This window comes from Hemitrygon akajei, chromosome 4, assembly GCF_048418815.1.
Source record: "Hemitrygon akajei chromosome 4, sHemAka1.3, whole genome shotgun sequence".
Taxonomy (NCBI): Eukaryota; Metazoa; Chordata; class Chondrichthyes; order Myliobatiformes; family Dasyatidae; genus Hemitrygon; species Hemitrygon akajei.
In genome coordinates, this window is record NC_133127.1 from 155,513,419 (window position 1) to 155,526,631 (window position 13,213).

General features: G+C 39.2%; 1 protein-coding gene across 5 annotated transcripts; it reads right to left on the reverse strand.

The window, feature by feature from the left end:
- Positions 1 to 7,196: 7,196 nt before the first annotated feature.
- Positions 7,197 to 12,471, reverse strand: gjb8 (gap junction protein beta 8). 5 transcript variants are annotated; one of them, XM_073043691.1, is made up of 2 exons: positions 12,385 to 12,471; positions 7,197 to 10,971 (listed from the first exon to the last, which is right to left on the reverse strand). In XM_073043691.1, exon 2 carries the CDS (start codon positions 10,950 to 10,952, stop codon positions 10,155 to 10,157), a length of 798 nt encoding a protein of 265 aa, XP_072899792.1. In that variant the 5' UTR covers positions 10,953 to 10,971; positions 12,385 to 12,471; the 3' UTR covers positions 7,197 to 10,154. The 5 variants fall into 5 exon arrangements, with proteins under 5 accessions (XP_072899792.1, XP_072899788.1, XP_072899789.1 ...); XM_073043687.1 differs by having other exon boundaries at positions 12,271 to 12,385; XM_073043688.1 differs by lacking the exon at positions 12,385 to 12,471 and adding an exon at positions 11,478 to 12,208.
- Positions 12,472 to 13,213: the final 742 nt, after the last annotated feature.

Here is a 13,213-nt window from a genome sequence, read left to right on the forward strand (position 1 = left end):
ACGTTGTGTGAGAGTGCATGGATGACCCTCGCTTGTCGCCAGATGGAGGGCAATGCCACGCCCCCACTCACTTAAAAAAAACTCATCATTTTCATAGAAGACAAGCTGGGAGCCTCTGCAAACTTCCCTCTTGTGTTTTAAAATAACCGAACCAAAAAATTATAAACTTTCGTTGTAAATACTTCCGTCCAGAGAAGTTTAGTTCAGGGAATGAGATGAATTAATTTGCATGTCACCTCATGTAACTCTAAAAAAGATGCTCATATTTCAGATTTATCTCGTTCATTTTTAATTTTTAAATTGTGACACTCCGGTGGAAATGCTTTAATTACAGTGTCTAGCCATTTTGGAATTTGCTGCCTAGTATCGTGCACGCTGGTGAAAAATGCTACAATATTAACTTATTTTAAAACCCGTTTGATAACGTTTAATGGCATTAAAGATTTATAAAAGCTGCCGTTTGTTCCAAATATCAACGTAAGTTCACCTGTCAACTTTTGTTTCAGTAACATTTAAAACTACCAAAAATTATGTCGTAAAAAATAAAATGCAATCATAAAAATATGACACCAAAACGTAATGCCTTTCTTCAAAGAGGGGACAAATATTACAGAGGTTGAAAGATTATTCCTCAGTATTGCTGTAAGTGCAGTTCAATTTTATGCTTTATCCATGTGCTTTAGATTATTCAAAAGGCATGAAATTATTTGCTCACATCATTTCCTCACTTTCTAGGTTGCAGTCCAGATAAAGCACCTGTAATGTCATCTAGATGATATCCAAATGTTATCTACAGTATTTTCTTTAGATTTTTTGCTTTTAGAAGCTAGCAATTATACCTTCAGGATTATAAGATGCATTATATGGTGAAAGGGAGGAAATGTAATTTTACTGTGTTATCATTTGGACAGGGTGGTATCTGTGTCCTCAAGTCTCATCTGACCTGTGTAACTGCCTCATTGCTCAGTGGCTGAATCAGTTATCAAGTGTGAAGTTAAAACACTCTTAATTTTGTTTTCAGCTTTGATCCCGGGACTTTGTTGAACTAACTGATTGAGTGATTTTGGTGGGGAGCAAGATATGATTGGAACAATTGCTTCTTTGCAGGTAAAAAAAAAGAAAAAAAAATCCTACTCCATTAAACAATAGTTTCAGTGTTACCCCTTTTGTTAAAATAGTCTACAATATCTCATTATCCAGTTATATGGTTGAGAACAATTTATAAGGACCAATCTGATATAAAGCGTTATGGAATACTTAGAAATGAAGGCAACAATTTCATTCAGTTTTCTTTTAGTATAGGTTTGTTTCATTGTGTTCAACATGAAGAGTCATGATTTGCAATTATAAAGCAGGTTTTATTATGGAAACGTGTAGACAGCCATCAATGGTGGTGGTTAAAAGGAATAGACAGGATGGTGGAATCAGGAACAGAATGGCTGTGGAATTATGTCAAGCTAAAGAAAGGTGGTAGTAGAAAATAACAAATAAAACTGATTTAAATATCCAAAAGAAGTGTACGGACGTCCTGCAATCTATTAGCTTATTGGCATTAGAAACTTAGTTCCAGATGGCATTAGAACCAAAATGTTGGTTAAACTGAAGTTATGTGGAAATTAGGAGGCAAGAAGGCAGTGAAAAGAAACATTGAGAAGCTGAGTCCAATGATGCAAGAACGTATGAATGAGAGTAGCAGTGGTACATCAGAAAGGAAATAAAATATTGGAATTGAGCTCCTACAGGACAACAAAGATATTAAGAATCTTGGTCAGCCTATGACAGTGCCTGAAGAAATGAGATTCACAGTTTATGATGAGGCTATTAGATGATAGCTTCAAGGATAAAACATTTAACTGGTCAAATTCATGATATTCGAAATTGGCAGTAAACAAGCAATTGAGTATTTGTAATTGGTAGAACTGAGCTTTGTTAGCATATACATGTACAAACAGTCAAACAGAAGGACTGATCCTCACTCGACTTACTGTGAGGGGGGAATACAAGTCACTGAGCAGCTACAGAATTAGAGAAAAGATTGGAGCACCAGGATAATTTTATGACTGAACTATACAATATGGCCCAAATGTGAGGAGTTGTAATGTGAGAAAATTGCTCAATGTAACTGATAAGACTGTTTCAGTGCTTGAAACAATGCTGAAGTCAATTTCAAGACATACATTAAAGCAAGGGAGTGGACTCAGCTCTAAGTTCACATCATATTTTAGAACCTGAGATAAAGTTTAGAGGTAAGATGGTGATGTTAGACCAGTGACTGCACTACTTTTGTGTTTAGTCTCCAGTTCAACCTTGCTATATGTTATTCACACAATGCTAAATGCTTCTCATATTGGTGTTGTCAAATCTTATAAAATGACATGAACATCTTCAGAGGGCGGTAGAGCAGCTGGTATAGATTTTGCCCGTTGATTTCCTTTGGATGATTTCATTTTTTCCTCCATTAAAAAGATGGGCTATCAGGTTAATAGCAGAAATAATGAAAAACTGTTCATGTATTGAAGTGAAAGAGAATGGAATATGTAAACTAGGAGAAAATGGGATCAATGTGCTTGCTCCTCTGGATGCAGATTAAACCTCCTGTGTAATTATCAGTTGAAAAGATGGTATAAATCAGGGGGTCCCAACCTTTTTTCATGCATGTACCAATACTATTAAGCAAGGGGTCCATGGACCCCAGGGTGGGAACCCCTGGTACAAGGAGTAATTTGCAATTGCCTTTTGACATTTATGTTTTTGCTTAAAGGCTTTGTAATTTCATAAGAAACCTGTAGCTACCAAATTCCACTTTCATGGTATTCAGCCTCCACTATCCACACTTCTGTAATTGAATTACATGACCATTTTTGACCAAAGGTGGATGAACATATTCTTCTGTGTTGAGGCTATCATGAAGACAGGAGTGGTTTTAGCTCATCAGCAGATATAAAAAGACTTTAATTGTAATTCTTAGGTGAAACCAATTCTTGAGATGACCAAAATTAAAAATGTAGCAGACCTTTGGACTGAAAATACTATCAACTTTAAGGGCAAATTCCTTTACTTGCCTTGTTAATATTAGGGCATATCTCTCATTACCACCACTCCTGGCAGGGCTTTCCATGAACCCACCACTAAAACAAAACTCTTACCTCTGACACCCCCTATACTTTCCTCCAATTACCTTAAAATTATGCCCTCTTGAATTAACCATCATCACCATGGGAAAAAGGTGCTGGCTGTCCACTCTTCTGATGTCTCTCATCTTATAGACCTCTATCAAGTCATCTCTCATCTTCCTTCACTCCAAAGAGAAAAGCTCTAGCTCACTCAACCTTTCCTCATGAGATATACCCTCTAATGACAGCAGCATCCTAGTTAATCTCCTCTGCAAAGCTTCCACCATTTTCCTACAAAGAGGCAAGCTGAACTGAACACAATACTAAACCAAATTGAAGTTATAGAAGTAAATGAAAGAGACTTGCACCAAGAGAACATGGCCAAGAATAGATACTGGTGACATTCCAAAAGGAACTTTGTAAGGTAAATGAAGGAACCATTTTTGCAGAATATCGATGATAATTTTGGCCAAAGTAGACTCAATCCTCTTGGAATATATTCTCCTATTGTTTACCATTCAAGTCTCTGGTCCAGATAAACTATGAGTTTTACAAAAACAAAACACTACTTGCTTAAAATCTGGAACAAGAGAATTAACTATTACAAATATAAATTGAGACAAATTATGCTTTTAAGATGTAGAGGGGAATGGAAGGGTAAGTGAGAATGATAAGGAAGGTACAAGTTTAGGTGAAAGTGATTAAATAATAGGCTGATGCATGATAAACAAAGGTTATAATATAAAACAAAAGTTTAAATATAAAATATGAAATTAAGGATTGTGGAGTCAATCAAATAACATCTCAGAAATACAGTTGAGATTGTTGAAAGCTTTAAGTCCATTAAGTCCAGAAGGAAGTAATGTAACCAAATGAAAGGCTATTGTTTACATACATTCAACTTTAATGGGACTATGTGGTGAACCAAGAACAGAGGTAAGTGGGAATGATATTGAGATTTAGTTACAGACAAAGAGCTTGAGGGTTAATTTTGCAGACTGCAATATAGTCACTGTCATCTTCTCTACAATGAGAGAACCAAACAGGGCAAGAAATGATGGATTTCCAAATGGAAATGTGTTAATCACCACGGAAAATGTATTCTGGCCACTACACGAAGGAAAGGAAGGTAATACTCATGATGCAGTTCTTTCTTGATCAGAGACCAAACTAGATCTACCCATGGCCACCCTCAAAGATTTTGACTATCTATTTTCTCCAAATGGAAGTGTACAGTAATGGCAACCTGCTTGCTTAATTTTGTGAGATTTGTACAATATTGTGCATGTGACAGCCCACCCCACCTCGCTGTCTTCTGTAGTTGTGTTTCAGAACCAGCAGCCACCAAACACGGCAGTGCCACACCTGCTGCCTCTTTGCTCCAACAACCTGTTTGATCCTTGCTGCACTGCTGTCTGACTGGAATTTGCATGCTCTCCTCATGACTACGCAAGTTTCTTCAGGGTTTCTGGCTTGCTCCCGTGGGAAGGTCTGATCTGACGAATCTGTTGGAATTCTTTGAATAAATAACAAGCAGGATAGACAAATCAGAATCAGTAGACATTGGGAACTTGGATTTTCAGAAGACCTTTGACAAGTTGCCACACGAGGTTGTTTAACAACCTATGAGCCCATAGTATTACAGGGAAGTTTCTAGCATGGATAAAGCAGTGGCTGAATGGCAGGAGACAAAGTGTGGGAATAAAGGGAGCCTTTTGGTAGTTAGCTGCCAGTGATTAGTGGTGTCCATAGGGGTCTGTGTTGGGACTGATTCTTTATACATTATATGTCAATGACTTGGATGATGGAATTGATGGCTTTGTTGCAAGGTTTACAGACAATACAAAGATAGGCAGAGGGGCAGTAGTTTAGAGGAAGTAGAGAGGCTACAGAAAGATTTAAAATAGATTAGGAGAATAAACAAAGAAATGGCAAATACAGTCTCGGGGAGTGTATGGTCACATACTTTGGTAGAATGAAAGGGTTGACTGTTTTCTAAATGAAGAGAAAGTAAAAAATCTGAGGCACAGAGACCCTTGGGAATGTTTGTGCAGGATTCCCTAAAGGTTAATTTGCAGATCGAGTCTGTGGTGAGGAAGGCAAATGTGATGTTAGCATTCATTTCAAGAGGACTAGAATATAAAAGCAAGTTGAGACTGATGCGGCCTCACTTGGTGTATTGTGAGCAGTTTTGGGCCCCTTTTCTTAGAAAGGATGTGCTGAAACTGGAGAGGGTTCAAAGAAGCTCCCCAAAACTTATTCCAGGCTTGAATAGCTTAGCATATGAAGACCATTTGATGGTTCTGGGCATGTGTTCACTGAAATTTAGAAGAATGAGGGGTGACCTAATTGAAACTTATCAAATGGTGAAAGGCCTTGATAGAGCAGATGTGGAGAAAATGTCTCCTATGGTGGGAGAGTCTAAGACACAACCTCAGAATAGAGGAGTATCCTTTCAGAACGGAGATGAGGAATTTCTTTAGCTATTGAGTGGTAAATCTGTGGAATTTTGCTACAGGCATCTGTGGAGGCCAAGTCTATGTATATTTAAGGCAAAGGTTGACAGATTCTTGATTGGTCAGGGCATGAAGAGATATTGGAAGAAGACAGGAGATTGGGACTGAGAGGAAAAATGGATCAGCCATGATGAAATGGTGGTGTGTAAATGAGATGTGTAAATGACTGGTCGATGATAGATGCAGTCGTCTGAAAGACATGGCTTTAACTCATGGACTCATTCTCACCTTTCTTCCTATAAAGAACTAATCACATTATCACTGAACATTAGTGTTTGTATCATACATCCACCATGTTTTCTTATATCTTTCCTCAACTACGTCTTCTCCTTCACACAGGGCATTTGATTTTCCACTTCTGTTCTTGCTTCACTTCCCACCCAGAATCACTGACACTTTCCATCCTACAGCTCCCACCTAATGAACACTAAGCTGAACTGTACTGAAAAAAGGCTTTTGGTGTTCTATATTCTGTTTTTGATCATGTTTTGTTGCATTTGCATTATTTTGTTGCACACGTGCAGGGGAGGGGGCTTGATGTTTTCCTTTGAAAGAGTTGGTTCCATGGTTCTTTGTTTCATGACTGTCTGTGGGGAAGACAAATTTCAGGGTTGTATTCTGCACAAGTACTTTGAATATAAATGTTGTTTTAATCTTAAATGGATCATTTTCCAGAATTCCCAGTACCTTCAACATGCCACCAAATTCATTTCTTGCCTCCAGTGCTGGCACACCTTTAAATAAGGAGACAATTGTATAGTGCACCTGGTATGGTCTCACCAACAGCAGATATAATGTAAAAATACTTCCATTTTAGAAATGCAGCCCCTTAGAATTAACATTCAATAACCAGCCCTTAGCACAGTCCACTAGTTGCATCCTTCTAGTCTGAGAAAGACATTTATTCCAACTTCTGATTCACACTTCCCAATACTACAAATTATACTCCAGCCATACGACTGATAAGAGAAAGGTTGGAGGCAAAAACCTACATGGTAGAAATGATCTATATATCCCACTGAGAACCACAGCCTGGGCTCATTTCGACAATGCTCATGTTAGTGAGGAGATTCAGCATGGGCATTCACTTATGTTCCACTTTCAATTGAAGGTTTTATAGATAACCAATGACAACGCTTCAAATATTTATCAAATAATGGTAAGTTTTTCCTCAGAACTTGCAATTGAGGGTCTTGCCTCAGCTATGATGTTGTAAATTCTAGATAGTATGAACAATTTGACAGAAATAAATGAAATGCTGTAAGTAAGAGAATTACTCAGTAGGTCAGGAGCAGTGCACGTATGCAGTTTGTTAACCTCTCACCCAAGTTTGACACAGGATAAAAGTTTTGATCAAGCATTAGTAAGAACAGAAGTTAGTGTTAAATTCATTCTCACTACTGCCCCCACCCCAATTTTGCATTCACGTTCTTTGACTGCTTAGTGTTAATGCTTCTCCTCCCAGCATACTTGCCCCCGCCCCACACAGTTCTAGAACATGGTTCACTCGAGGTGCTAACACGAGGAAATCTGCAGATGCTGGAAATTCAAACAACACACAAAATACTGGTGGAACACAGCAGGCCAGGCAGCATTGCCTGGTTTAATTTTGGATTTGTTACAGCAATAAACCCATTGTTTAATGTAACAGATTCCTGAAATCATGGCAGTGTTAGAAAGCAAATTTTTAAAAACATAAAACACTTCCCTTCAGCTTGCCAGTCAATCTTACTGACATCCCCAATGCCATTAGGCTTTACAATTCTACCGCCAGGACTTAAGAACTTTTTAAAAGCTATTATTAATGCTTTTTGAGATAGTGATTTAGATGCATATCATATTTTTTACTGAGTTAAGTATTGTATGTAATTAGTTTTGCTACAACAAGTGTATGGGACATTGGAAAAAAGTTGAATTTCCCCATGGGGATGAATAAAGTATCTATCTATCTATCTTTCAAAGCCTCTCGTAACCTGTACATTCAATGCACCCTTATTTTCACTTGAGTTATTCCCCCCCCCCCCCCCATCCCCAATTCCACTCAAGAATGCATCATCTTTCTCAGGTGTTTATTTCTACCACTTGGCAATGGACAATTGCTCTTCCCTTTCGAACAGAAGCAGTGACGATGTCTGATATCTATGCACTTCCGTCTCACTTCACCCAAAAAGCCACTCAATTTAAATTGCCTTGTTTTTAAACCCATTGCCTTATTCTCTAAAGTAGAATAATGTGAGCAGTCAACAGCAATTTTACACTACATTCCAGTTTTCAGATACCAAGCTTTAAAATTCAAGCTGATTATAGGTAGTGACAACATGGGCAGACAGGTTGATAAGCACTCCTTCAGCCATCAGGGCAGTGAATACAGGAGTTAAGATGCCTTTTTATAATTATACAGTTGGTGTGATCATGCAGAGTGTTGTGCTATTAAGCTGCAAAGGGTGGAAAATATTTATGGATGGTACTGGGCCTGCAGCGACATCCATTGTGGGGTTTATTCACCCACCACTCAAGCACAGGAAGCTGCAGAATGAACTTAATAGAAAATCTGAGGGCTGGTGATCAGTCTTCCCCCTTGTGCAGAAGAGTCAAAGCAAATTTAAAAGGAAAACTTTTCTCATGAGGGTGGTGGGAATATGGAGTAAGCTCCCTCAGAGGCAGATGTAGAGATAGGTCCAATTAAAGTGTTTAAAAGACAGTAAACAGGTGCTTTGATAGGAAAGTTTAGAATAAAATATTACAACTTGGTTGGTTGGATAGATGAATGGAAGGGCTTGTTTCTATGTTGTATTTCATTGATTAGCAAAGTTGAACAAATAAATGGCAATTAAAGCCAATGCCGAGTTAAACAGAAAAGCATAGACCATTGTATTCAACTCTAGCCCCTCCCATTCTATTGCAAACAGTCTAGTGTACATCATGACTTCCTTTTGCTAAATGAGCCTTGTTTGAGAATATTCAATGTACAATTACCATAGAATGGGTTGAACATGGGCAGCAAGGTTTGATTGGTCAGGCATGTGGGGAGAATGCAGGAGATTGGGGCCAGGAGGTAAATTGGATCAGTCATGAAAGGGCTGAGCAGACTTAAGGTATAGGAGCAGACTTAAGCAATTTAGTCTATAGATGGTGGTATCTATAGATTGGTTGGTGTACCAATTTGCACAAGGGAGCAAGAGCCCAATCAGATTACACCAGGATAACTTAACTCCAATGAAGCAACTAGTTGTATGTAATTGAGGTGAAAGGGATTAATATGCACTAGAGCAAACCCGGAGAATGATTACCAACATCCACTCAACTCATCTAATGTTTAACAAGCGAGTCCCAACACTACAACTTCTATACAGCTAAACTAGATCTGAGCAAGTGTAGCTTTGTATTTTGTAATTGAAGGTTATTGTTCTTTAATCAGTAATTGTACTGAAAATAAACCAAAGACAATTGCTTAATTATCATGCTCACTTTTCTAAAGCATCTAGCTATATCCTACTGCAACATTAGCCACAATTTTCATGTTGCATGGCCAAGTTGGTCATTGTGTCTCCAGAGCCAGCATTGTAAATCAGCTAGCTTCAAGTTCTCAATTAACCTGTAGCTGAGCTGTAAATTTGAGCTGTCGCAACCCCATTTAAGCGTTCTATTGTGAATTATTCTTCCAGTAAGAAATGTTAACAAATTCAGTTACTTTTATTGCAACTGAACAAGTAGGCCATTGCAATTTAAATATTCCTGATCCCAAAATTGAGAAAATGCTGATTTTTTAGACCCACTAATGCTCGTTAACCTTGTGAATGGAGCAAAATTTAACCCAAGAATAAACTAAAATTGCCCTGTCGAAAACCATTTAAAGTCCCGAACCAAGTACAAGTAGCGAGAAGCATTCCACTTGAAAGTCAGGACATTCTTGTACCCGTACTCCTCTACATAGAGTTTGTTAAAAATAGTCAGCGACAGAAATATTAAACCCTCCGCTAAAGTTGCTCCTGTTTACAACCTCGTTAATTAATTGAGATTTGATTGGCATTTGGAAGCAGATTCCCAACACGTTTGATAACAAAGAGTACAGAGCACGCGGACGTGAAGAATTTTATTGTTCAAAGCTTGGATTCGCCAAGTCCTAGGAGCGCGCGCCCCCTAGTGGTCGTGGCACGGATAGGACGCTCCGCAGCTTTGCAATGATTTACGAGTGTATTGAACGCGAAACTTTGCAGCATTGAACACTACAAATCCGTAGATAAAACAACCTGCTAGCATGCATCTTAGAGATATTGGTTACAGTTTAGGCTTAAGTACACGGTCAAGTTCAGAATAAGACTCGGTTTCTCCACTCTGCACATTAATACTGTAATTGCAAGGCATCGCGAATTCAACCTGTTAAACGTGCTTAAGTTGGTGCGAAGTGCGTGCTTAAGCACCTTCCTGGTACTAAAAGATGCTGTGTCAGTCAGAAATTAAAACCAAGGCGATATCGAACTCTTGCAAATGGAACATCACTGAGTCTCTCGGTGCTGGGGCGGGGTTAATTGGTGCAGTGAGTGCCTGAAGGAGATTTGCTCAGCTCCAAGGCCGTTTGCTGACACATCAGTTCGTTCATCTCATTCTGTTGATTCTCTTGCCTCCTGGACAAATGGCGGGGGTGTTGTTTACAACACATCTGCCTTGTGCAGGCCTTCACCATCAAATAAGACAACTCGGCCACATTTAAAAGCACACAGATGCCAGAAACCACAATCATGAAAATGGTGAAGACCGTTTTCTCCGTTGGCCTGGAGATAAAGCAGTCAACGGTGTTGGGACAGGGCCAAGAGCTGCACTTAACCAGACGGGCCATCCGAAACCCGCCGTACAGAAAATACACCATGTACGTGAAAACAGTTTCAAAGATTACTCGAAAGAAGATGCTGATGACGTAGGTCCACCAAAAAGCACCCACTATACGCATCTTCCGTTTCTTCAAGGCGTCGATTTCTTCCTTTTTCAAGAAACCCTGCCGTTTCTCTAAAGACCGCTTCTCTTCGTTCCGCTTGTAGGCGACGTGCAGGGAGACGAGAAGGGCAGGGGTGGAGATGAAGATGAGCTGGAGGCACCAAAGCCTGATGTGAGACATTGGGAAGAACTGATCATAACACACGTTCTTACAGCCTGGCTGGAGGGTATTGCAGGTGAAGTCCGACTGCTCATCACCCCAAACACTTTCCGCAGCCACCACCAGAATCATGATTCTGAAGACGAAGATCACCGTCAACCATATTTTTCCGATGCTGGTGGAGTATCTGTTGACGCCTCCCAGGATAAGGTGCAGTTGTCCCCAATTCATCTCCTAGCTTTAGGCAGACCTACAAGGGAACAAGGTGAAGACCAAAATTACAAGGACATCAAAATAATGTAGTTACTTTTGAAAAGTACTTTAACTCTCAAGATCCACATCCTCAAAAATACAATTACTCCATCGCCCACACAAAGGTGATTTCACTAACTACACGTTAGAGATCTTCTTAAGAACGTCTTCTGTTAAAGAAGAGAATTATATTCACAGTACGGCCAGCCGTAATACGTTTCAAACCCCCACTTACTCCGAGATGGAAATCACATTTGCAATTCTGTCTTTTAGACATTCAATATCAAACAAAATTTTATACCTACAAGCCATCTTAAGATACAACTGTTCAAATTTACACGTCGGGGGATGGCGCCAGTCAACAAGAGCGCCCCAGAATGCACATGTCCAGGTCGGATAATGACACGTTTGGAGTGCGTTGCACAAACTAACGAGTGTCCAGTTTTACGAGTTAGTTATTCGTTAAGTTTAGTCAGAGAAACAACAAGTGTCCGGGAGTATTACCTGCCCACACTACTTTGCAGTTAGCCGATCCCGATTCAGACGTTACAAAAGTAGAAAAAAAATACCGTTCCGGTCAAAGTCCGCGAGTATCTAAGGCAGCGAACTATTGTTCAGAGAAACACTAGTTTTATTTACTCAAACCCCAAGCACTTGGGTCTGGGAAGATTCGGAGATTGTTTAGCTTTTAAAGTTAACCGTTTATTGAGGCGCTGATTAACGAAAGCCGGTGCTTCAGCCGATAGGCTCGTAACAAAAATTCTTAACGTCCATCATTAACGCTCGCCATTCGTAAGTTAATGGCAGCTAACATAGCTAATCGACAGTCCATTAAGACTAAATGACGCAATTAAATTTAAAATCTCATTAAAGGTAACCGTCAAAACAATCCAGACTGAGACTTTAAGCGTTATTACAAGCAGCTAAACAGTTATTCGCCAATTTGGAAATTCAATACTAAGTTTGCGACAGAATGCAACAGGAAATCAGTCCTAACTCTGCACCCCACGTTTAACCGCGAAATTCTCAACCACTTTCCGTAGTTTACACGAAAAATCAGATAAGGAATTATAAAAGTGGAGTTAAGAACCGTTCAAATTAATCACATATTAAAAGTTTTAAACTAGCGTTATATTGAATAAGTTTCAACAATGTGAACTTGTTGAAGGCGAAGCTCGGACTTCTAGCAAAAGCCGCAAGTTTCAAAAGGTTCAGTCGCCTTCAGCTTCACGAAGGAACTTTGCACACACCTCCCTGGTCTAACCTCAGTTCCCATTTCCCTTCAAAAACAACTCACCACTTCCTGTCCAGAAAAGTAAGCACCTTCTCGCGAAATCCAAGAATGAAATTAAATTAGTTTCAGTGCTCACTTTAAAACCGGTCCACTCTCCCAACTCCCGTGACGACTTACCTGAATGACGCAGCAGTCCAAGAGCGCACGGGAATGCGCTTTTATAAGGCGAGCCGAGACTCCGCCACATACTTTAAGAAATCTGCGTATCATGTGGAGGTTGCCCGGCTGAAAATGCCAATTTAGTTGACCCAGTCAGGATAGCACTCACTGGACAAACAAATAAGAAGTCAAATACCTAGAGTCCTAAATACCTTGGAGGTTTGCAATGTTTGTCCTACTGAGCATTTGTATTTCCAGCAAAGCTTTTTTAAAACAATGATTTCAATATAATAAATAGCAAATATATGAAAGTAACTAAACATCCTAAAACAAGAGCAACACATAATATCGATGTTGGTCCTAGCTTGATAACATCATCCATTTCATTGAAATTATCGTCCTATTTGGATACATCCGCCTTAACAGTCTAACTAACTACAGTAATCAATCACAATTGTTCAATAAACAAAAATTAATGGCTTTTTGTTGGAGACAGTTCCATATCTTAACCAGCAGTGTAAGGTAGTGTTTTCTAACTTTTGAATGGTCTGTATGTGGGATCTGAGAGAAAGGAGAGGAGATTGCAAACTCCACTTAATGACTCTCTGATTATATAGTATATTTTCTCTGATTCCCCACTCATTGACTCTCAGAATTATCACCACCTGATTCTTTTGGATTGCCCTTTCTGTAAAATATTCTCTGCACATCATACCCAGCAGCTGAGAATGAATTAAGTTTTGGTCTCAGTTGTCAATGGCCTGTCTGCTTTCTTTACATCTTAACTGCAAAATTATAGGTGTATCAGGAAGAATGTTTCAGCAGAATAGTGTGCTGCATTAGAGTA

What these genes read in the sequence shown, in the direction of transcription:
- gjb8 (XM_073043691.1), bottom strand. Translation starts at nt 10,952, where the DNA reads ATGAATTGGGGACAACTGCACCTTATCCTGGGAGGCGTCAACAGATAC.